Raw genomic sequence first — 24811 nt, 5'->3', positions numbered from 1 at the left:
CATGTCTTGTAATTTAATACCTGTACTAGCACTTCCTCTTTAACATACAAACAGGGATACACAAAATGGATGCACTGTTCATTAAAACACTAGATGGATGCTAAAAATTACGCTTGACACAAAGCAAACATTTTGGACTGAGTTTTGCTTAAATACCTAATACTAAATACATAAAATACTACAAGATATTACAAGTAGACAACTTTTTTTTTGCTTAGGCTCTGTGACAATTCTGCTTATGATGGGGCTGAAGAAAGTGTCAGTTGTTACTGTAAGCTACTCTCGTGCTGGCTCATAGCAGGGTATTTCTGCTGTCTCCCAGAGTTTAGCTGCCACTCACCACACAGCAGGAGCTAAAGAAGCTAAGCTTCTTTTGCTAAATCTTACCTCCAGACAGCAGAGTCAGAAATATTTCTCAGTGAGGAAAATGTAAGTCTTAAGTAACCAGATGAAGTTAAGGATTAAGTAAAGATTCCAAGACCAGATTATTTTTTCAACATTATCTGGATCTGTTTCCTTTTTAGAAAGCTAGAAAAAAGTGTTTTAACTGATTCTGCCTTCTCCTCTCTGGGGAAGAGTATGAATATTTTCTTGTAATAAACAAGCCAACTTGGTACCTAAAATGATTTAAAAATGAGTATAACTCTAAGATCCTCTCAAGTAAAACCAAAGTTGCTCTCCAGAGAGACACTGGGGACCGGGGTAAAGGGAATAGGGAAGGACATGAGACATGTTCATGTGAAAGCTGAGTGCTGCAGTACCTCCTCTTGCTGGGAATGACTCCGATCTCTTCCACTTCTCCATCTGCGGTGACATTGCGTGCCTGCCACCACTCATCATCTGAAGCGTTCAGCACGTGCAGGATGTCCCCGAAGTGGAAGTTCAATCCTTGACTCGGGAGGCCAGAGTCCTTCGTCCTGTCATAGTCGAACAGAGCTCTGGAGCCAGAAATGATAAAACACAGTGAGTTTGAAACAAGAAAGTGCAATTAAGTCAGTCCATCTGTGATTTGTGCAATGCTTTACAAAAAAAAAATTCTCTAAAAAGCTGAACACTATAGGCCATCGTCGAGTGATTCTCATGCCATCCTAACAAACCATTTCAGCCCCATTTCAAATTGTATTGTTAATAAACTATAAATTATACAACAGTTAGTTCTGGTCCACTAATTTGATTGGTCAAGCGGCGCTCCAAGAGTGCCTATATTTAGTATAACCGCACTGGGACATTAAACTGTTTGTATCACTCTGCTCCTCTGTGCTCACCACATAACATTCCACTTCCTAGTTCGAAACGGTTACGGCAGTAGTGTTAGTGACATCATCAGCAGACATGGCAAACGATATATTTTCCATGAATATAACCTTTGACTTAAAATATGAAAGCTCATCAGATGAAGATGAAAAGGAAGAAGGGAAGCCAATTTCATTGTACGCACTTGTAACGGAAATGTACAAATCAATGTGAGCTAGCTAGCCAGCTAGTCAACAGGCTCTAAAGTGAGTGTAGCTTCTTCAGGATTGATTTCTGCTAGCAAAAAATAAACAAAACATTTAACCATACTGTATTCAAACTATCAGTTACTCAATATTAATTTCTTTATAGAGTCTATAGAACTGTTGTGTAAAAGCAATATTGCACATGCAGTTGTGTGGTTATGCTGAATATCGGCACGGCTATGATTACCTACAGCACTTTGTGCCTACGCTAAATCACAGCTGTGCCGATATTCAGTATAACCGCACTCTTGCTCATGCGATATTGCTTAAATATATGCATCCAATTCATTTTTAAATATCAGTTTTGATTGTAGCAACCTCTGTGTTTTGGTTTTTTTTTGTGTGTGTGTGTGTGTGTGTGCTTTTCTGATTCTAATTTGTCCACTGGGGATTTAAATAGGCCACTTCTACATTGTATATATGTAAGTGTACATATGCATTTGTCTGTGAGTTTTGTGCAAACGCATGCATGAATTTCCAAACTGTCCTGAGTAGCTGCTCTCTGCACTTTCATCAATAATGAAGTGCTACGTTCATGCATTTAGAACGGAGGAGACCCAGAACACAGAGAAGCGTGTAAGGAGATTTTAAATTTGACATTTTTAAAACCAACATTTTAAATCCAGGTTATTTAACTTGATTAAAAGATATATACATCACATCAATGCAAACACCTTACAGAAAAAAAAACAAATAGTGCTGCGGTTATTCCACACATATTGGACAGAGATTTTTAGAACTTTCTTAAAGGTAGTCAGAGTTTTTATGTCTATTAACAGCAATCTTTGGTGCAACTGCTGAAAGAATCAGTCTCCTAGCCTGCCAATTAAATGCAAATTAATGAAAATGAAATTGTTTTCATCTTTTGCTTTGCTAGAAGGTTAATTCAATTGCAGTGGAAACATAGAAAAATCAACTTTATATGCACTCTCAGTGTAATGCAATTGGTGCAGCTGCAAAGGATCATATTTAACTACATTTACAGGTTTCAGTGATAAATATCATAAACATGGATTGAAATGTCACACAGCGCTTCCTGATTGCCTTTAGTGCATTATTACTTAACAACACAGTAAAATGTATAACAATCACATCCTGATATAACCATTTATATTGTAATATCTTAATATTATTATACAATATAGCAACATTTGATTTGTTGTAATAATATGGTAATGCAAATGATTATATTTATTCTAAATTCAAAAGGCAAACAAAAATAAAACTAGTAGTAAGACAAGGAAACAACTGAATACACTGAAAAAATAACATTTTTTGAAATGTTGGCACAGATAATAACAACAGATGTCTGTGTCACTAGTGGGGCAGTGAATCTTCTTTTTTCCATCATACAGGGTTTATTTTGTGACAAGCACCAGATTAGGGATTACTATACATGCTGCCTTGCAAAATTCATTGCCGGAACAGGGTCAGTGACTGGCTGGAAAATAAATCTTTGAAATATTCAGTAGCTGTTTGTCTAATCCTACAAAAGCGAGTGTTTAAAAATTTAACTCCCCAGAGCATGCTGTACTGTACCAAGACTGACTCATTTGACCTATGATGTAATATGTAAAGAATGAAACACAATAGGCGATGATATGGCTTGATGCCACCTATAATAGCATATCCTGATGTGCTTTATTCCTCTTATACCACAGCAGTTAGAATTTTCTATTTATTAAAGAACAATGCATTGTATTTCTTAATGATTTATATTTTATATACACACCTATATCTTATCTTTTATGTTTGAGATCATTTTCTTAAATGCCATTGTATCTGTGCTAGCAATATGCCCCCTGACGTCAGACACAAATATTTCAGTATAAAAAAATATTTAATGTGTTTCAGGGTGGACTTTTCTTTTAATGTTGTGGAACATCCATGAAGTGGAAGTGAGTTTGTAGACACACTGTATAAACTTGAATGCAAGTGTAAACATCAGAATCTGACCAGAAAACACTCCAATCACTCTTAGCACTAGGGACAATCACCTATAAACACAGAGACAGGCAAAGAGTAAGTGGGAGGGAACGTAAGAAGAAAATATGGAGAACATCTTGAAAAGGTTAAGAAGTCTAAGACTAAGTCTAAGTGATGTCAGGGGACAACCTCAAAGAAGATCCCGGTGTTACGAGCCAAACTACAGCACAATATTGAAAACAGCATCTAACAGGATACAGTAGCACAGTACTGGAAGACACACCAGTCTAAAAGTAGGTGAAATAATTATAACTAGAGACTGATGCAATGGAAAGAGAAAAGCTATGGATTCATATTGTATTCATAAATGCAAACGCAAGCACTTTTACTCTTCATCTATTCTGAGCAGGATTTACACTAGCCACATAGTTTTAAAAAACAAACAAAAAAAAAACAACAGATGATTCTGGCAATATTGTGTTTGAATGTTGCGGTGTAGCGATATATCAGGTCTTTATGAAGCAGTTTCATTACTCCAGCAGAAGCAGCTGCATCAGCCGTGACTGGCCTTAACCAGCAGCTGCTCCAAGACCACCAGCTTCAGCAGCCCCTCTAATCATTATTATTAGTTTTCTGCAGTGGTAACAGTGTCTTAAAAGTTAGGACAACCGATCATCCATTATCTAGAGCAAGGCAGTCTCACCACACCCATGCTGGAACCTTTGCACCAATCTGAGTTTCCGTACTGACATTTTTCAGTCCAAATGTTTCTGCACTTTCAAGGTCATGGTGGTGATGGTCATGTGATGAACAACTGCACATCCCAAAGTGTTTTATTCTTCATATATAGCAATTTGCCAATGACTACAATTTTTTTATTTGTTAAAGTATTATACATTTGTTTAATGTTGTGGAATGTCTGTGAAACAAGTTAGTCTGTTATTAACTACATTATAGCAGCTATAAACAATCATTCTGTCACCAGCCTGTGTTTTTAATTCTCTTAAAGTTAATGAAAGGTTCTCTATCCTGAAGAAATTCCATGGCAAAAAACTCTAAAGAACAGCTTTACCCTGACTGTCACAAAGCCCTGACATTGGAGACTCCTTCCATAAATGCTAAATATATGTACCTCCCCACTGAAAACTTCATCATATCACATCATATTTATGTGGAGTGTCTGCCACACAAGTCACTGTGCAAGTTGTTACTATAAAAATGAAAATGTCTTGAATGAGCATATTAATATAAACCCGTGAATTGTGTTGCAGCCGAAACTATTGCCAGGGCTGCTGTTATTGAAAATTACTCAAGACCTTCTGACCAATCAGATTCAAGAATTCAAAAGTGTTTGTGGTATAAGAATATATATATATTAAAGAGCACACAGCGAAACAGAAGCTCAAAAGAAAAGACATTTTCTCCTAATGTTTTATAATGTGGTGTTTTATAATTTCGGTTGTTTCAATCCAGAGTTTTCACTCTCGAATTGAAAATTCACATAAAACCAGGTGGAGGGAAACTAAATACATTACAAAATCTGCATAAAACAGAACAATATGGTGAAAGCTCCTTGCCTGGTCAGATCACTGGTAAGACCTGTGAAAATCACATTGTTGGAACAACAGTGGAGGAAAGGTGACTCGACCTTCAGGACAAAGACACAAGAGGTGCGGTGCAATTATCAGAGAACCAGGGGAGGTCTCACCTGATGTAGAGCGTCCTCTTCTGGCTGGTGCGGAGCGAGCCGGAACCTGAACTGATACTGCTGTTCATCATCTGCTCCCGGAGATCATGGATTTTAGCTTCAAAACGGCTGTACTCTACATGTACAAAGAAAAATAAACAGCGTGATACATTTGTAGTGCATGATGCATGATCAACAATCTAAACAGACAGAATGGAAGGAATGCAGAGAGAGAGAGAGAGAGAGAGAGAGAGAGAGAGAGAGAGAGAGAGAGAGAGGGTTAATACTACTACTCAAACTAAATAGTACTTGAAATCTTTGTTGAACCTTATTTCTTCCCTGAATATAACAAGCACACATACACACACACACACACACACACACATGTGCCCAGCTGAGCAGCTCTTACTGCTAAAGGTATAATAAGATCAGACAGACTCATCATAACCGGAGGACAGTCTAGTACATTTAGCTATTCTGGCTGACTCTTAGCTGCACTGTGTGAAAAGGTTGTACTCTCGCAAGACAGGCAAAATGTTCTCAATGAATTATTTAATTGCTTTAACCCAATTTGTTTGCTAATGCTCTTTCCTTCTGTCTGATGTGCGCTGCTGTGAGTCAATACAAACTGCATATCTGTTTCAGTATAATGTGAAATATAATAAAAGGACAAAATAACTGTATTAGTTGGTAAGCAAGAATAAAAACCAGAGCGAGCTCAGAGAAAACAAAGCCGTGATTTCCCACAAAACAAATATAAGCAACGCAGTACAGACATCAGATGAAAATTAAACCAGGATTCACACAGGTACATCACAACAGCTTTTATCCCATGTTAAATCCAGTTAGTCATATAATCCTTCATACTCACATTTCTCTTTGCTCTCTGCAGGTCGAGCGGTTCAGATAAAAGTGTGGATGAGAGCGCTGTGAAAGCCTTTCTGCTTCTATTCGCTCATGTGTGAGGGGAAAGATGCTGTGGTGCTGAAGGCCAGCTCCCAATTCAAGCTTAGCTGAACTATGTGCTTGAGGATGGGTGTGTGTGTGTGAGAGAAAGAGAGAGAGAGAGTTTGGACTCGCTGTGGCTAGGCGTAAAGCCTCTTTCTGAGAACCTACGGTAGGGCAACACAACAGATGCTAATGAACTACACACAAGCACTCATGCCCCTCCCAACTCGGTGTGTGTGTGTGTGTGTGTGTGCATGCACCCTCCTCTTCACGTTAAGTCATTTTTTGTGCAACAATAGTTCAAATTAACACAAAATAACCTCATTCTGCTAAGATTCTGCTTACTTATAAGATGTACTTTATTTCTGCTTTAATACATATAATGTTTGGATCCCTGGCCTGCACAATTTTTATTCTCTTGGACAACTTTCATTCGCTAGGGTTCCTTTGGGCTCATCTCTACCTCACCCCTCCTTTACAGCACTACCGTGTACTTTTTCTCATGTATTAATAACCCACCTCCTTTCTGTCTCATCTATATATACTGTAGATTGTATTATAGATACATCTGTCACTTGTCCTCATCACTGGCTCTGCTTTTTATTTCACTGTGTTGCTCCTTATACAGGATATTTATATGTAACTGACTGAGCAGAGTGAGTAACATTTCCCATACACTACGGAAATGTTATACACAATACACAATCCTGAATCTGAAGCTCAAAAGGGAACAAATATACTTATACCCACAAACACACTGGTACTCTGGGAAGTTACTCTCTCCACAGTCTCCGTGAAAAATGGTCATTATGAACCATTATGTCACATAGAAGTGAAGCAAGATCAGATCTATAGTGAAAAATCGATGCAGATGAAACTAATCTCACAGCAGAAAACAGCATTAAGATGAAGAGGTGCTCATAGAGAACAGTGGCTCACGCAGACCCTCGATCCCTCGGGATTCCAGAACATTAGGGAATTGAGAGCAGTGACGCAATATGCTCAAACAGCCAGTGATGGCTCTGCTGCATGTAATTAAGATTATAGTCATACTTACATATACACTAAAATTAACTCAGTCTAAATAATGCTCATTATTTCATGCCTCACATAAACTTTTCTAAAGCAATGTATACAATCCTACTGATATCCATGTAAAGAAATGCACTGAGCTGAGAATTCACACTGGACGCATCACGTAAGCATTGCGTCAAGCCCTAAGTCAATCCACAAGTCTTAGCTGCATTTCCATATGAGCTACTGGCAGGAGAAAGAGCATCGGCATACTTCGATTTTAATCCGTTTATAACTGCATCTCCCACTTTCAGTTATCAGTGGTGAGTAGATGAATTTACATTTCCAGCATTTTAATTCCTCTAGAGAGAGATATTAAATGTTTTATATTTAATAGAATAAGTTTTGTTTGAGAGCTAGCAAATCTCCCTTCGACAAACACACCCCCAGTCGACCACACCCCTTTTCAGCCACTCCCCCTCTCAGCCACACCCCCTCTTGGCTAAGATCCCTCTCAGGCAAGCTGAGCAAACCTTCCTGCTTACTAATGACACAAACCAGTCGCTTATTAACTCCTTACTTTCCTGTATAAACGTTCCTCGGCTTGAAACGTACACTGCAATATATGATCATATAATGGAATATAAGAACATAATGCAGAGATATGCTCAACACTCATAGTATACCACAGTAATTGCTTAACTACTTAAAGGTTTTTCTAAACTGTCATGAAGAGGTTGCTAATACAAAGGAGTGGACGTAAAGTGGCCAAAAACCAAAAGAAGTGGAAGAAAAGCTTACATTGCAAAATGCTTTTTGCTCTAGAGCCTTAATCACTATGTCTATGTCTATTTAGTCTATAGCAATCTACCAGCTGTAATTACAAAACCACCTAATCATGACCTAAGACAGTGAATAACCAGTATATCTGTGTTGATTTTGTGTTGCTATAAAATGATAGAATACAAACACTATTCTACAAAACTATACATTACACAATCTCGGGAGAGTGTTTTTAACTAAAGTGCATAGCCTTCAAAGGTAAAACAAGAGCAGTGTTGCACACAAGGTGGAATTTATATTTCACTAAAGTGTCTGTGACGTGGCAGGTTTGCACTGAAACGCTTAAAATAGAACCACACAAGGTCTTGATGGGCTGCATGGTGTGACGCTACACATGACATTTGACACGATGTGGCTGGTGTAAATGAGCTGCACTCAAAAAGTTAAAGAATTATTGCCAGTTAACGATAAATGATATAAGCTATGACTTTAAAAGTGCATGGCTGAGGATAACAGAAGAGATGGTATGAATAGATCATTAATTAATGCTGTGTCACAGATGCACTCCAACTGCATTCAAACGTGCGAGTGTTGTGTGAGAAAAAAAAAAATGCCTGAAGGCAGAGGGAGAGAGCAGAACTTTGTTAAACAAACTCACCAATCCTGGGCTAAGAGCACTGCAGATCTACAGCTCACCAGAAGAGACAGCTAATCCTTTGCAGATTAGAGTCAATGCCCTCAATATAAACAAGAGCCAGAGGGGGGGGAAGAGCATTCATCTTTTGAAATGAAATGGTTAGAGCACACTTTCATCCAAATTACATTCAAATACAATCCACTGACTGATCTATAACATTTCTTTAGTTCTAAACAGCTCTTGTATTTAGGCAAAATGAACCAGTGCTGTGGCAGTATTTGGGAAATAAGCAGCAGAGATCTTTCCAATGAATTTTTGCAGTAGATGTTCGGGAAATAAATGTGATGATGAAATTGACGGTAATCTTAAAGATGTGAGTTTCAGTACAAACCCTAAAAACAAAGCATGACTTAACGTTACAATAATGTATCAAGTGTATCAAAGCTTCGTGTTCATCAAAGGTCATTCTTCTTAGCAACTATTTTTTTCATAAAAGTCATGTAATACGCTGTCGACTAAAACATCTTGGAAATACATTCATGTTCGAGTAAAGAGATCTTGTATAATCTTCTTCAGTACCTTGTCACAGTCACTGAGGTAATGCAATGCAAAAGCCCATCTTCTTCACACAAAATATTGACTAATGCTTTATTCATCTCTTTTACACATAAAAGGAAATTTTCCCTGAGTGTGACAGTGTGGTGAAATCTCAGCGCTGCTGCTGCTAATGCATTTCTGCACCTCATGATCACGCATTTTTAAATAGTCTAGTTGACAGGCATATTGAGAGAAGGAATGTTCCCCAAATTCTCTGTGAATATGGAGCTTAATGCCTTGTTCTGACAGTATTGGCTTTTCGTGATGTACAGAAAGTGCCTCTAAAGCAATAAAATGAACAAATATTGCATTTTCTTCCATCACATTATTAGATCAAACCCTTAGTTCCATCTCAGCAGGGTTGAATATTCATGTGTTTAAGTAACTCAGGTTCTACTAAAAGTAAATACTTGGAGGAGAAAGAACAGGCACTTCCCTCAGCTCTAGACATCACATAGACATGACGGTGCCACTGAAGTACCAATCATCAATGTCATTAAGTTTCACAGATCAAAGCATGGTGCTTTTGGGGGTTGAGTGTGCTCTGCTTGTCTACAGACACAAAACAGGACTCTTAGCAGGTGACAAGGCTTCTGACGGAAAGGTGAAAGTAAAAGGACTTGATTTATTATTTTGAGAGAAAGTCAAAAATAATGCAATAATACTCGCTCTGGATTCATCCCCGAGACTTTCCCCATGTAGCTCTGCGCTCAATTAGACATCCAAGCCTAGCTCATGGTGAGCGAAGTGAGACAGCACTGTTCCACTGCAGATCTCCCACAGGAGAAGGGCTGAGATCTCCACACACCTGAGCCCACACCCAGCTCAGACAGCGCAACAGTGCTCAGAGTGCTAATGAAACGCTATTGAGTCAAGCGTGACCAAACCTCCTCATGTGATTCTGTGGCTGACACAACAGTAAGATTCCTGGCAGAAACTGGTGTTAGCCGAACATTACTCTCTGAGTGACAGTATAGATGAGATGTTATTCAAGAAATTAAGATAGCAAGTATCTTTAAAACAGAGTGAGTACGGTGACACGCAAATGCAAAAATATTAGCAGGGACAATGTCAATTTATCACAACCAAACTGGAGATTTTTCCATTCTGCAAGAAACTACAGACATCATTAGCACTGTAATTATTCAAATGATAAGATGCACTGCATAGTATTAGCCGAAAATGACAGATAAAGTGTAATTATGACTCCAAGTAGCCTACACAAAATAATCGTCTTGTTTAAAAACAAAATACTAATTTGCGTACACTTCTCCAATTCCTTGTTACTAAATTCCCTCTTCTTGGACAAAGCATAGATAAAATGAAGGTATCAGACATACAAATGAAAGCCTAAGAAGAGAAAACGATGACATAAACAACTCCCCCTACGGTGTCAACTTCTGCCCCATGCACCATGCTGTCTCATGGCAAAAATAGCTGTGATTGCACAGCTCTCTAGAAGCCTCCGATCCTGTCCAAGCCTGGCTGGTGAGCTAAGGCTTTGGGGCACCAAGTCCTTTGGTAAGCAGAGAGATTGTGGGAGCAACCTATAAACCTGAACTAGCCGAAAGAGGAGAGGCATACATACAGGAAGCCAGGCTCAGGAGCCATGCTAAGACCACAGCTTTCACCAAACTTCGTCCAACTTCAACACAAATAAACAGGCTCTCAGACACGCACATGGCATTGCTGTGAAAGGATCATGTGCGCATACCTTTAATTAGATCACAGTGGATGTCTCTAGCCAAAGCTCTGCTGGACCACCACATGACCCATGGCATTCTCATAAACACAGTTTCCAAGCCTGCATCTCTTTATTAAAGCAAGGCTTCAGCACCTCCCAGGGTTTAGAAACAAAGCTGATCCAAGTCACGACAAAAACACCAAATGGAGCCATATCAGTCCTCAGCCACCTGGTCCTCAGTGACCATCACACGCTCATAATTAAACCATCGAGCATCACGCTAAAAATAGACCTATCTCACTTGTTTTCGCCGGTTCCAGGTACCTTCCAGGTTTTTGCAAAACTATTAACCTTTTAAGCATTAAAGAGTTTGCTTCTCTAATTGAGCACATATCTCTTGTTCCTATCAGCAGGAGCTAACCTTTGTCTTCTTCATTTCATTATCAAAGGCCATTATGCATGAAATAGCTTTCTACTACATTCTTTAATGAACAAATAAACACTCTTTACTATTCAGACCACATCAAGCCTGACAAAGTCTGAAAAAACATAACACCGCTGTCTTTTGGGCCTGAATAATGAAATATATGCTTCTGATGAATACTTTCTCCATATTGATAAATACCACACAACCTATGCTTAGGCTCCTGAATTTCTAATTCAAAATCTCTTATGAGTTAGTGTGCATTAATTATTAAAAGCACCATGGTTAGCAGACCTGAACGATATGCACAAAATCACAACATGCAATAAAGTTGCTGGATATTGCCAGGTGATTATATTATATCTAATCTCTTAAGTCTCTTCTTAAATGCAAATAAGATACAGCTTTAGATCCCTAATGAGCAAGCCAGAGAGAAGGAAGAATGTTCCTGAGATGACATGATTAAGAAAGCTTCAGAGGAACCAGATTCAAGAGGAAACCCATCCGCTGGGACAATGGATAGTGTGAGTATAAATCATTACAAGATACTGTACATGTATAGAAGAGTAAAGACAAACAGTACTAAGCATGTTGAAAGGATGTTCAGTGTAAGAGTCCTGGGATGAGCACAGGACAGTCTTTATGATTATAGCAGCAGTTCCTTGGTACAAGTCTACAGTATCCATTTGAGATTATCCACTGAAGCAAAGGTGAGACTTTATAACAAACTGTTTTATGTGCAAATATTTAGGGTATCCTTCACAGCAGCATTCTGAGCATTCACAGAACCAAGAATATTTAACATCAACAAAATCAGCAAAATAATGACATCAACATCGAGATGCCACCAACAACAGTCTTCACTCAGGAATATTTTTATTATTTCAGCCATACCAACACTTCAGTTAGATTTAGGTGGGGCAGGATGACGTTAAATAACGACATAGTTTAAAATAAAATTAAATCGAAAGGCTCTCACGCTATCGAGAGCTAATGAATTTTTAGAGTAACCCTGTAGACAGTTGAGAGCTGACAAGACTTGAATGAACTTGAACAAACTGACTATATACACCAGCTTTCAGTGAGAGAACAGAAATATATATTTTCACGAAAAATCTGAAATCAAGCATTATAATTTTATAAGCAATTCGTGCAGTTATGATGGTTTTGGGAAACTGATAATTGCACTCTAAAGACACTTTAACAATTTAGCTTGTTGCACAGTTAGCTAGATAACATAGCTTGCTAATCACACCCTTTCTGATTACAGAAAGACTGAAAAATATGGATTAAAAGATGGTTAAATGATTAAGTATTATGTCTGCTGTCCCTCCCCCACCCCTAAACACAATGTTCATTGAGGGAGCATGGGGCAAAGCGATTCCTTCCCCAATGGCCTCATTCAGTGCTTGTTGTAGTTCCCATTTTTGACCACTAGGTGCAATAGTAGTTCTACCAAGATAAATGGGGCATGGAGCACAGCTTATATCTCTCAAATAACCACATTTTTAAAATTGCTGGTCACTCAGAAGAGGTAATTAGTATTTCAACAGTCTTTAAAATGTACGGAGCTGTGAATGAGGACTTGAATGAGATCTGTTGAATGGCTGATACAGAATATATGCTCCTATATATAAGCCATCACTGCTACCCGGGGTATAAGATAATTGCAGTGTACACCCTACTTAGTGAACTACATGCACAGTTCATTTGAGTTTAAATCAGTAAGATCACTGAATGTAACCTGGTAAAAAGCATATTTATATCTTTATATATTACCAAGAATATTCTTTCTATACTTTCTTTATACTCTCTATTAAAACTACTCTTACGAAAATGATTTATTTTTAAAAACGACTTATTCCAATGTAAAAAAAAAAAAAAAAAAAAAAAAAAAACCTACATATTCAACACAAAATGATCTTATTTTTTGGTACCAATTCCCCCTCTCTAAATTTCCTCTGCTTCTAGTTTTTTCCTCAGCACTCATCTTTTTTCAGTGAAGCTACTAGGTAATAATAGTGTGTTTAAGCAATACGGTCCTACCCTAATGTCCTCATCTAATGGATGTAATGGAGCTTGAGCAGCGGCGCTATTATTTCTCAGTTTTAGGAAACTGTTTTATCGCAGTGTTCTTCGAAACTTACATTAAAGTAATGATAAAAAATATGATTAAACATGCAGCCCTTTTGTTTAGGGCTTGAATGCTAATTTCAAGTAGGAAAGGTTGGTGAATGCAAAAACAAGCAATAGCAGTCATGCACTGTCGATATAGTGGCTCAGCAGTAAATAGGAAAAAGAGGTGGCTACTGATCACAGTCCTGGGTCTCGTGTCTGTTAATGAACAGGCTTGCTGCATGTCTAGACATTGGCCATATCCTGTTTTGGTGGTTGTTATACTCTTTCTGCTTCTTCGCCTATGCATTTCTGTTTGTACTGTTCAATTTTTCTCGAGAAAAAAGATGAGATAATGAGGATATACAAACACAATTATATAGTCAACTCCAGAATTACTGGCATCTTTCATTAACAATCAGCAAAAATGATACTAATGGTATCCGTGGTCAAAAAGTAGGCTCATGTGTCCTCTTCCTGGCAATTTGTAACTGTTCCAAACTGTTGAAACATAATGTACGGATTGTGCTTAATGGTGTTCATAAATGCTTGGGTATTTTTTATGTCCATTATATGAGTTTTTCTGGACACCATTCACCTGTTTGTGTGTTTGTGTTAAAACTCTTTGGTCTTTCCTGTAGTTATGGAAGCAACTAGATCTTACATGTATGTATTTATACCCCAGAGAAAAAGGAAACGTTTGAATGCAAATAAGAGTTCCTGAAAATAATAAAATAGCCTTTTCTCTCCAACAATAATACTTTGTGTGCCTTTATTTTAAATATTCTTTGGAGCTGTCAATAATTTAGCTATATATGTTTTTGAGAGAAAATACGATTATTTCAGAAAATAGTTTTTGGTTAGAAGAGTAATTAGTTCTTCCAAAGCTGAAGCAGTGTGTATAATGTTCATTTCATGCTGCTCATTCTCTTAAACTGAGCCAATAATTCTGGAGTTTTATACTTTATATACTAAAAAGAATTATACTCACCCTCTGGTCTGTACTGAGCCACTAAGGTGACGGTTTGACCAGCATTTTTCAGAGCAGCAGCTGCCTGTTCATGAGTTGCACTGCGGAGATCCACTCCATTCACCTGCAACACACACACACACACACTGTTAATGAGGACATGACACACAAATGCACTTGTAATAGTTGGCTGAAAACTCTACTTGTTCTCTATGATTCTTACAGAGATGATGCGGTCTCCCTTCCTCAGTTCTCCACAGAGATCGGCAGGTCCTCCAGCCAGGATGAAGGAGATGAAGATGCCCTCTCCATCCTCTCCACCCACAATGTTGAAGCCAAGCCCTGTGGAGCCACGGTGTAGCACCACCTTCCGAGGCTCCCTGGATAGACAAGGCAGCAAGATAGACAGGATTTCAAATGTTGAACCAGTGCCACATATGTTACAGATCAAACATTTCAGAACGCATACTTCAAACCAGATTAATGTGTGATTTTATACAATATATGGTCAAAGGTGTACATTTGTGTACACCTGACCATTACACCCATATGAGCTTTTTGGACATCCCATTCCAGATTTAGTCCCTCTCTGCTGTTGTACTAACCTTCACTCTTATGGGAAAGCTTTCCACTAAATTTTGGATTTATGATTTATGCTCATTCAGCCACAAGAGTGTTAGTGAGGTCAGGCACTGATGTCAGGCACTGCACTTGAGATCAGGGCTCTGTGCAGGCCATTTGAGTTCTTCTACTCCAACATGACAAACCATGGCTTATGGACCTTGCTTTGTCATGCTGGAACAGGTTTGGTCTCGACCCATTAAGGGAAGTGAAGGGAAATTGTAATGCTACAGCATACGAAGACATCCTATACAACAATGTACTTCCAACTTTGTGGCAACAGGTTGGAGAAGATCTTCTGTTATTTATATACCTTGAGTTTGATGCTGTTATTTTGGCAAAGAATGGATATTAACGAGCAATTAATTCCACAAGGTCTTAATTCATCTTTTTCATTTTTAGCGTATCTGTATGACCAAACTCATGTCTAGTTGGAGTGTATGTAAGTTTGAGCAAAACCTTTTGACAACCTGAGAAAATGCTTGATTTGATTAAATAATCAAATATTCAATCAATAGTTACATAACGTATAGCAAGTAGAGTACAAGTAATAACAATAAAAATATCAAATAACAAAGATCACTGAACATACAGGCACCTTGTATTAAAACGTAGGGAATATAGTTTAATGTCAATGTGTTGTTTGTAAATTAGAAGCTTTAGATGTTAACTCTTATAGAGCTTCATTTGAATAATAGGGGTATTTGCATACAAGAGTTTAAAATTCTGCCAATGCCATTGCACAAAACTGCCAATCATGGAACACTGGTTGCCAGTGTATACGTAATCTTTTGGCTAGTAATGTAGTCCACATTAATGTAAGTCCTATAAACATGTTTGTTAGCTTTCTTGGGGAAACGAACAAAACTACAACAATGTATACATACACACAAGTAATAATTTAAATTCTTGTAAACACAGTCCTTGCCTTAAAAATGCATTTTGATGCAATGGGTATATGGCCATTTATGGTCTGTTAATGGATATGTCTCCCTCTGGTGGACATTCCCTAAATAGAATATACAGCCATACTGCTGTACCTAGATTTAAGTAGATTACAAAAGGAAATACTTGCCCCCTTTCCCCTTAAATGCATATCCTATAATTAACCAGAAGCCACAAATCTTTATGAAAGAACGAGATAAGTAACTAAAGAAAGAGCTGAAAGGAGAATTGTTCAGTCTGAGCCTCAAGATGGCAGTATAACCATGTGACTTTGTTCTCCTTCCAACGCATTCATTTCCAACATCCTCCATGAAAACAAGTTAGCATAATCCATCAGCAGAAGTACGACCTAACACATAACACACCTTAATGATGTAACTGCTTTCTGAAGTCTTAATACAAAGATTACCAGGTTTTGAATTTCATGCATTTGTCAGACTTATGTAGTACATTAGATTTTATTTGAATGTGTGACGTATTCAATGACGGCACTTTTCCGATAACTAATCCCTCCATTAAAGTGGATTAAGGATGGTAAAGCAGAGTGTTTGATATGACTACTACCCCCACCAGAACAAATGCAGCTCAGCCATCTGTGGCCATGCTGGCTAGTGCCTCATATTAAAAAAAAAATCTAATAAAAAAGGCATGGATAGTAATAGACTGCACTCTAAAGTAATAGGCTGTATTCAAAATCGAGCTCACAATGAAATCTACATCCTCACATGCCATGTGGATAATATTTATCATAGCTTGCCACACAAACATGCGATCATGTGCTTGTAGTCTATAGTGAAAGTTGTATCAACACTAAACAGACATTTATAGTAATGTATTCATGATGTATTCATAATGATTATGTTTGATAAATGTTTTATAATAAATTAATCACTGAGTTACACAAAGATAACCCTCAAGTCTTCAGCACCTGCTTTAGCACCACAAAATTCCTCTTGCTTTACTCATGCCTTATGGCCTTCATACATTTTTAAAAACCTTTAATGCCTTGATGGTGCAAGCACTTAACCTTAATAGATAACAAACACTGTATATGAATATATACTCTTTTTTTTTTTTGGAGAAACAAATTATTCCACCTGTTAACAAAGCACAGGCATAACAGGTTGGACCATAACAGGGTGGAAATATGGAGCCAAGACTGAAAACAGTTTCTGCAAAATTAAAAATGGCTGACCTCGAACATATCTCATATTTAAAAACGTAATTAAATTTAATTGATTTAATATTAAATTATTATATTGCTGTATATATGTACACTACAGTGTGCAACAGAGAGCAGCGAGGTCCACTAGGCAGTGACAAAGTGCAGGCTAAGAGCACTAATGACCTTGGATAGCTTCATTCTGACAGAGGAAGAGAGATACAACCGTCTTCACGGCCTACAGTCACTAGATATCTGTGCCGATTTAAAAAGCTGCCTAAGTAGCCCTGACAGAGAGGGAGCAAATAAACACTGATGGACAGAAAGAGAAAGATGGAAAAAGAGTGAGAGAGCAAGAGAGAGAGCACAGAAAGAAAACATCTCTTGCTATGCAGCACCCAAGTCACAGCTGAAGGGCAAGGGGAACACATTTTATGAGCCGTGTCGAGTCAAACTTGAATTACCGGGGGTCATTTCAATAAATTCACAGCTAAGGAGCAAGCGTAACATGGATACGTTAAAGCTAAGAGGCAAGACAAGAACAACTCGTATAATAAATGTGAAGAGAGAAGAGGGGCACCTTGTGATCTCTTCATCTCCCAGCAAGCCTCTGGAGATGGGGGAGAAGCGTGAAGGCGTGGCTGGGGTTGTGGGCTGGCTCAGATAACTTGGGGAGCTGATATGATTCTCCATGTGCTGGGAATAGGCTGAAAAATATTAAAAGCATTAATCCACATTTTAAATGTAATCACAGACGTCACCTCAGCTAACTGCTAACACGGCTATCTAATTAAATTCACAAACATGTGACAAGACAAACATCTAGAAATGGCAAGTGATTTCATCTAAGCTGTATACTCACCATCCAATTTATTAGGAACACCTGTATACCTGCAAATTATTATTATCTAATCAGCTACAACAGCAGAAGACCATACTGGGTTCCACTCCTGTCTACCAAGAACAGGAATCCGAGCCTATCATGGGGACAGGCTCACAGAAACGGACAGTTGAAGATCAGAAAAAAATCTGGTCTTTCTCTTTCTCTGGTCAGTCTGTGCCCATGATAGCCTCAGATTCTTGTTCTTGGCTGACAGAAGTGGAACCTGATGTGGTCTTCTGCTGTTGTAGCCCATCCACCTTAAGGTTCGATGTGTTCTGAGATGCTTTTCTGCTCATCACAGTTGTAAAGAGTGCTTATTTGGGTTACTTTAGACTTCCTGTCAGCTCAGACCAGTCTGGTCATTCTCCTCTGATCTCGCTCATCAACAAGGTGTTTCAGCCTGCAGACCCTCCACACACAGGATGGTTTTTGTTTAAACTCTAGAGACTGTTGTGTGCGAAATTCTCAGGAGATCAGCAGTTTATGAAATACTCAAACCAACCCATCTGGTACCGACAGCCATGCCACGGTTAAAGTCACAGAGATCACACTTTTTCTCCATTCTGATGTTTGATGTGAACAAAAACTGTAGCTCTGGATCTGTATCTGCATGATTTTATGCATTGTGCTGCTGCCACATAATTGGCTGATTGGACAACTGCATAAATCTGCATCACACACTGCATCACACAGATGTTACACTGAATCACATTAATCCCTCAATATATTGAAAAGTTTATATGCTCTAAATCAAGTCAAGGCTCAAAGTCCACCTTTTCCACTTTGTAAGGACACTAAATAAATAATAATAAAACATTTTTATAGCTATCCATACATGGAAAAGTAATCTGCTTAAAATAAAAAGACCTTGAATGCTCACAGAAAGGGTGTGGCTCTGTGTCTATTCCCGCAGTGAAATGTGACTTTTTTTCTCCTTTTTACACACTGTGTACTGATGGAAAACACAAGAGCAAGCCCATTCTCTTAAGTCCTCATAAAACTGCTCATGTAGAGGCACAGCATCACCCCCAAGAGAGATGGGCTAAAATGTGATTGGATAGTATCATTGGCACTAAAACACTACAGCCAAAATAAAATCCCTCAGTTTAAGCTTTCCAAGAAGAAGCTCAGCACTGTTAACTGGAAGAAACATCACCCTTACTCAGCAGAGCGATTCCGACAGTTACACCCTGCCCATCTCCTCAAGTCACACACTGTACTCACTCTATAGACTGGATGTTAGATTAGAGAGTTGGGGGTGTGGCTGGTCAAGTTGTTTTTTTCCCCTCTCCTGATTAAATTTGCTTTTGCCCTTCATGCCTTTAAGCTTTAATGGCAGAATGTGTGTTCAGGCCTATGCTAATGTTCAAACACCAGTGAGGCGCTGTATCATCGATTACCATCACTCAGCACTTTTGTAACGGTGTAAATCAATTCTGGGGGCATTCAGAATAAAACGCTGTGCACCGCTGGTTTTGGCTGGCATTAGAACCGAGGGTGAGCCCTGGGGAACTGGATCACGTCCAGTGCTTGGTTATGCCATTTTTATTTTAACACCTTCATCCTAAAATAGCCTGGGGAATGGATTAGTTGCCCCTGAGCAACACGCAAAGAATCACTCAGGTGATGAACTGGACATTATTTATAGTTAACTTAGACCACAGCACTGTTAAAACCTTGATTCAGATTGGTCAGAAGGTGTTGATTAATTTTAATAACAGCAGCAAATCACAGGTTTATATTAATGCGCTCATTTGGATCCACTGAATGGAGGGATGTTTCTCTATAATATTAAAAGCTGCAATTTTTGTTGTATTAACTAAAAGGAGAGGCTGGTGAAGGAGTGACTGTTTATAGATGGTCTAACGGGAACAAATTTCTTTTTTTCCACAGACAACATTACAACATCCAGAACATTAACTGCAACTATAAGCACAAAAATTGTGGTGTTTCCTTCTTTAATATATAAAGAATTGTTAATAAAACACATGCTGTTATTGGAAAATAATCAATTTTGGGAGGTAAAAGCCCTCCACTTTGCATCACACCACCCTATCTTTGATTATTTTATATAAGCAGAATACTGTCATGTTTTATTCCATACATTAGCCACTTAAATTATACAACATGACACAACTGTTACGACATGAGAAGTGGTTTTCACAGTAAATAAAGCTTTGCAGAACTGGGATATAATTCAGACAGTGACTTTGTATTAGAGGCTGATGAAACTGACTTGAGTATCAGTAACTTCTGAGATTAGTCATAAGTGACATGTGTTGTGTGAAAAATTCAGAGCATCACTTCATCAGCATGTTGCTTTGATAAAAAGCAGCAATCTAGAAATGGCCAATCTGTAGAATTCACACTTCTACTGCAGGCTCGAGGATCTGACAGGTTGTAGAATTGCTTTGTTTTATAGTTGATATAGGTGATGTGTTTTGCGCAAAACCCAGGGGCGTATGTTGGGATATTCTGATGATGGGGTCACAGAAATGTAAAGGCGTGTGTGAACACACTCACAGTTGGTGACGTCAGGAGGAGCATAGCTGTCGTTCATGAACACACTGGTGGGTTTTGCCACTTTTAAGAACACTACATCACTCGTGTTTTTCAAGGCTGCCACAGCATCCTCATGAGTCACCTCTTCAAGGCAAACAACATTTACCTGCATCCAATAAGCACACACACACACACACACACACACAGACACACACACACACAGACACACACACACAGTTCTTCAAACAGGAATAACTGAGCCATTTTTTTTATCATTATATGGGTTAAAGCAACCCTAAACTTAGAAAAAAGTTGATTTTATGATTGTGTGAAGAAACTGAGTATCTTATAACAGACTTACAGCAATAAGTTTATCCCCAATCTGGAGTCGTCCATCTTTGTGGGCAGCTCCTCCCTCAATGATTTTGGTGACATAGATACTATTGTCTCCAGGAATGTGCTGGTTTCCCACTCCACCAGCTATACTGAAGCCTAAACCTGAGAATCAATAAGCCCAGAAGTGTGAAAGAAGAATTACACTTTATACCCAGAAGAGTCTCATTTTAAAAAGGAAATTTCAGGCAAAAGATGTCCTTTGGTAGCTTCTGCATAGATGACAATATGCACAACGAAAATGAAATGCTTAAGCAAGTGAGTCGTAACTGACTCCCTAACACAGGCAGATAAAACACACACAGGATTTGATTCTACAGTAAAAATGAACGATGACTTTACCTTTGGGACCTTTGACAAGCTTTATGTCCACGATTTTCTCCGCGCTGGGCTTTCTTCTTCGGACATATAGCCTCACGATGCAGCCTGCCTCCTTCAGCGCCTCCACAGCTCTACTGTGAGTGACGTCCCTCACGTTCACATCGTTTACACGCAGGATACAGTCATTTACCCTGCACAAGATACGGACAAGGGAGAAGCAAGGGTAAACAAGTCTCCTGTCAGGATAGGTAAAGGTGTGTGCAGGACTGTTTTTTTTTTTCATTCCACTCCTATTAGTTTTCTAATTTCTAACTAATCCTGCCTGCTCCTAAAAAATTCTGACCAATCTTGGCTGCTCCCACAGAGCGCTTGACCAATCCCACCCACTTCCACAGAAAGTCTGACCAATCAAGCCTGCTCCTGCACAAAATTTGAGCAATCCCTCTTGCCCCTGCAGAAACATTGACCAATCCCTCCTAATACCACAGAAAGTTTAATAAATCCTGCCCGTACCTGCAGACACTCTTGACCAATTGTGCCTGCTCTTGCAGAAAGTTTGACCAATCCTGCCACTCCTACAAAAAGTTTGACACATCCCTCCTGCTCCCACAGAAAGTTTGACCAACCCTGCACACCCCTAATGACAGCTGTAAAGAAAAATATTAGAACAAAGAACAAAATTGAAATGTCTATGCTATAAGTTAGGATGTGTGCAGTCCAAGCATGCTGCCTGACCTGAGCCTGCCGTCCTGAGCAGCAGCTCCACCCGGGATAATCTTGGTGATAAAAATGCTTGGGTCTTCACCGATGTGGGGGTTATCGGTGCCGCCTGCAATACTGAAACCCAGACCAGAGTTTCCCTGGAGAGAGAAACAAAGAATAAAAGTTAGCATAAACACTGGAATGCAATTCAGGTGAAGACACAATATAACCAACTCAAGGTTAAACAAGTGCAAACAACATTACTCAATTAGTGGTTGAAAGTTCTAGATGAATTGTGTTGTTATAAAACAGCATGTAGTTGTACAACTAAAACTGACCTATTTCAGTTACACTGTTTCCTAAATTAAATTACGACCTTACTAAACAGGCAGCAGTGCAGACAGTTTAGAAGTTATGTCATACTCTATTGTATACATTAGTGAACCTAAATTACAGCGTATGAAAAAAGGGCATTATAAAATCATTATACTACAGCGTTGTTGAATTCTCAAATCTGACTTGTCAGAAGGTGTTGATTTTTTTAATATAACAGCACGACTGCAAAGCAAATCACAGTTTTATATTAATGCAGTCAATCTAATATATTGTTGTTTCTATAGTAACGGCTTTTTCACAGGGACTCGTAAGGGGATCTCCATGTAATCTAAGACTAATAATAACCAGATTAAAAAAACGTGTTGTTATTTAACAAAGACAAAGGCACAATCGTTGATATGGAAGGAGTCCGTATCAGAGCTTCGTCTTCAGCACAGGGGACTCTGAGCTTTTCAGTGTCTCGGAAACATGCAGTAACAAGCTGCATTTTTTTTTTTGTCGTATTAACTTTAAGAGAGAGAAAAAAAAAGAGAGGCTGGTGAAGGAACGACTTATAAGTTATAATCTATGTAATAAACATTAAAATATATAAATATGATGTGCCCTTGTTCAATTAATGAAAAAAATAATAGTTGCTGGCATATTGCTATTATTTAAGAGGAATAAAACACTGAGATGTGCAGTTATTGGACAGGCACATCATACCAGCCCAACACTGATTATTTTCCTATAACAGCATGTCTCATCATGTTTTATAGCTATTACTACTACAGTCACATATTGTAATTATAAAATGCATTAACACTGTTATTCTAGCCAGCTTTGTTTTTTAACGCAGACTTGAGGCTATATGGCTACATAAGAGCACAGCCCAATAAGCTCACCGAAGAAAAGGGAATACACACACAGACTGCTTACTCCAAAATGTAACCACATCAGTGTGTGCAGAAATTTCTTTCACAAGCTACTCAGCAGAACCAGTAGAAGAAATTACAGTATAACCTGTGGTTTTCTTTAACGGATTGCTAATATATATTAGACATCACACAATTTTCTTCAACAGAAATGAATTCATTCTGATTGCAGATTCTAAATAAACTGTTGACAACTACCCTAAAGTGTGCATGCCAAAAGCAGCATTTAGTGTCATCATCACCATGACAACAAAAAGCCTGTGAGATCTCTGTTGGGGTGGAACGAGTAAACGTACAGTATTTTTTATATTTTGTCAAAGTAATCAGATTTCAAGGTTTCCATGTTGATCAATCTTCCATTTAACGGATTACTCCATTCAACTGATTATTATACTGCACCTTGTCTTATGAGAATTCTTTCACTCAGCTAATCCTCAATCCATTTCTTACATTTTGATTTAGGTGTGTTTTATTTATTTATTTATTTATTTATTTAATTCATTCATTCATTCATTCATTCATTCATTCATTCTGGTTAAGCAATCAGATTATTAAAAGACAATTATGATGCATGTAAATGTAGTTAATGAATAAAATGCTGAAAAATTGTAAAATGCAATGCAATTCAATTCAAAGTGCATTATTAACGTCCGGCCCACAGCCTCGTTTCATTCAGCCCGCGTGAACTTGAAAAAAATAAATAAATACCGAAACAACCCATAATACACTATTACACAACACTATTCAGAATTCACAGCAGAGCCATAGCATAGCCATCCAAACATAGGTACTGTAACCCGCCATATATACGTACTCTCCGATTTTTACTGTGGCTGGCTTGACTGCGGTCTAAAATGTGGGTTAAAGTCAACTCCTGTGTGCTGCGCTTGATGTAAGTCACACTCGCATCTAAAATCGAAGCATGTTGTGTGTTATGCTGGCAGTGGTATAACCAGAAATTAACTTCCGAGGGATGGGGAAATATACAAAATAAAATCATGATTGATTTTCCCATTTGTACAGTTAAATTGGCAAGTGTGACATGACAAAGAGCAGTAAAAGTGGTGATTACACTAATTTATTATTTAATGATTTAAGGCACAACCTATTGTCAGAGATTCCATATTAACAACGTTGCCATGAAATACATGTATGACTGTAAATTTGTGTTGCTATCTTCTCTGGTCAACATCATCTCGTGAAGCTTGTATCGGGATATGTCTCATATTGTGGTTTTAGTGTGCTGTTTCATGCCTACTCTAAAGTGTCTTCAGTACAAGATCTACATGTAAAAGTTTGTTAACTTTAACCTTTTACTGGATGCACAGTGCCTAATTACCAAAGCGATAGAGCATGCTGTGACTATGGCATGTAACTGGCAGGTGACGAATTAAATAAGCTGTACTAGAAAAAGAAAAAAAAAAGGAGGGCAAACTATACAGCACTTACTCGTTCAAGCGTAATTTCTTCATATTCATAATCAGCTTCTGTTCCGTTTACCTGCAAGACAAATACATGTGAATAGCTTGAACAGCAACACTTCAGAAAAGCCCTCAAGAGGACACGACAGGGTTGGTACCATCCAAAGGTAATTCAATATGAAGTTGGAGACATAAAATCCAAAATGATGGCTACAAGTACTTGCCCTTTATTTGCGATCATTAGCAATCAGTTTTATGTAATAACATGCAAACCGTACTAACAGAGAGATTAGTTATACTGCCATATGGTTAAATGGACTAGTCTGA

The 24811-nt window shown here is 38.3% G+C and overlaps 1 protein-coding gene across 25 annotated transcripts in view; it reads right to left on the bottom strand.

The window, feature by feature from the left end:
* Positions 1–24811, bottom strand: part of dlg1a (discs large MAGUK scaffold protein 1a) — a 119634-nt gene that overhangs the window by 12570 nt on the left and 82253 nt on the right. For 24 of the 25 annotated variants that reach the window (XM_034310591.2, XM_053232082.1, XM_053232088.1 and 21 more), the window contains 10 exons: positions 24513–24563; positions 21847–21971; positions 21133–21302; positions 20759–20895; positions 20419–20563; positions 17593–17719; positions 14508–14664; positions 14306–14408; positions 5134–5248; positions 762–938 (listed from right to left, as the gene is read on the bottom strand). In XM_034310591.2, the coding sequence (XP_034166482.1) occupies positions 762–938; positions 5134–5248; positions 14306–14408; positions 14508–14664; positions 17593–17719; positions 20419–20563; positions 20759–20895; positions 21133–21302; positions 21847–21971; positions 24513–24563 (1307 nt within the window). Of the gene's footprint in view, positions 1–761; positions 939–5133; positions 5249–5983; positions 7544–14305; positions 14409–14507; positions 14665–17592; positions 17720–20418; positions 20564–20758; positions 20896–21132; positions 21303–21846; positions 21972–24512; positions 24564–24811 lie in introns of those variants that run through there. The other variant, XM_053232100.1, reaches the window with a different exon arrangement.

Source organism: Pangasianodon hypophthalmus, chromosome 2 (genome assembly GCF_027358585.1).
Source record: "Pangasianodon hypophthalmus isolate fPanHyp1 chromosome 2, fPanHyp1.pri, whole genome shotgun sequence".
Lineage (NCBI taxonomy): Eukaryota > Metazoa > Chordata > Actinopteri > Siluriformes > Pangasiidae > Pangasianodon > Pangasianodon hypophthalmus.
The sequence above is the reverse complement of the archived record's forward strand: the minus strand, read 5'-3'. Positions and strand labels throughout refer to the sequence as shown.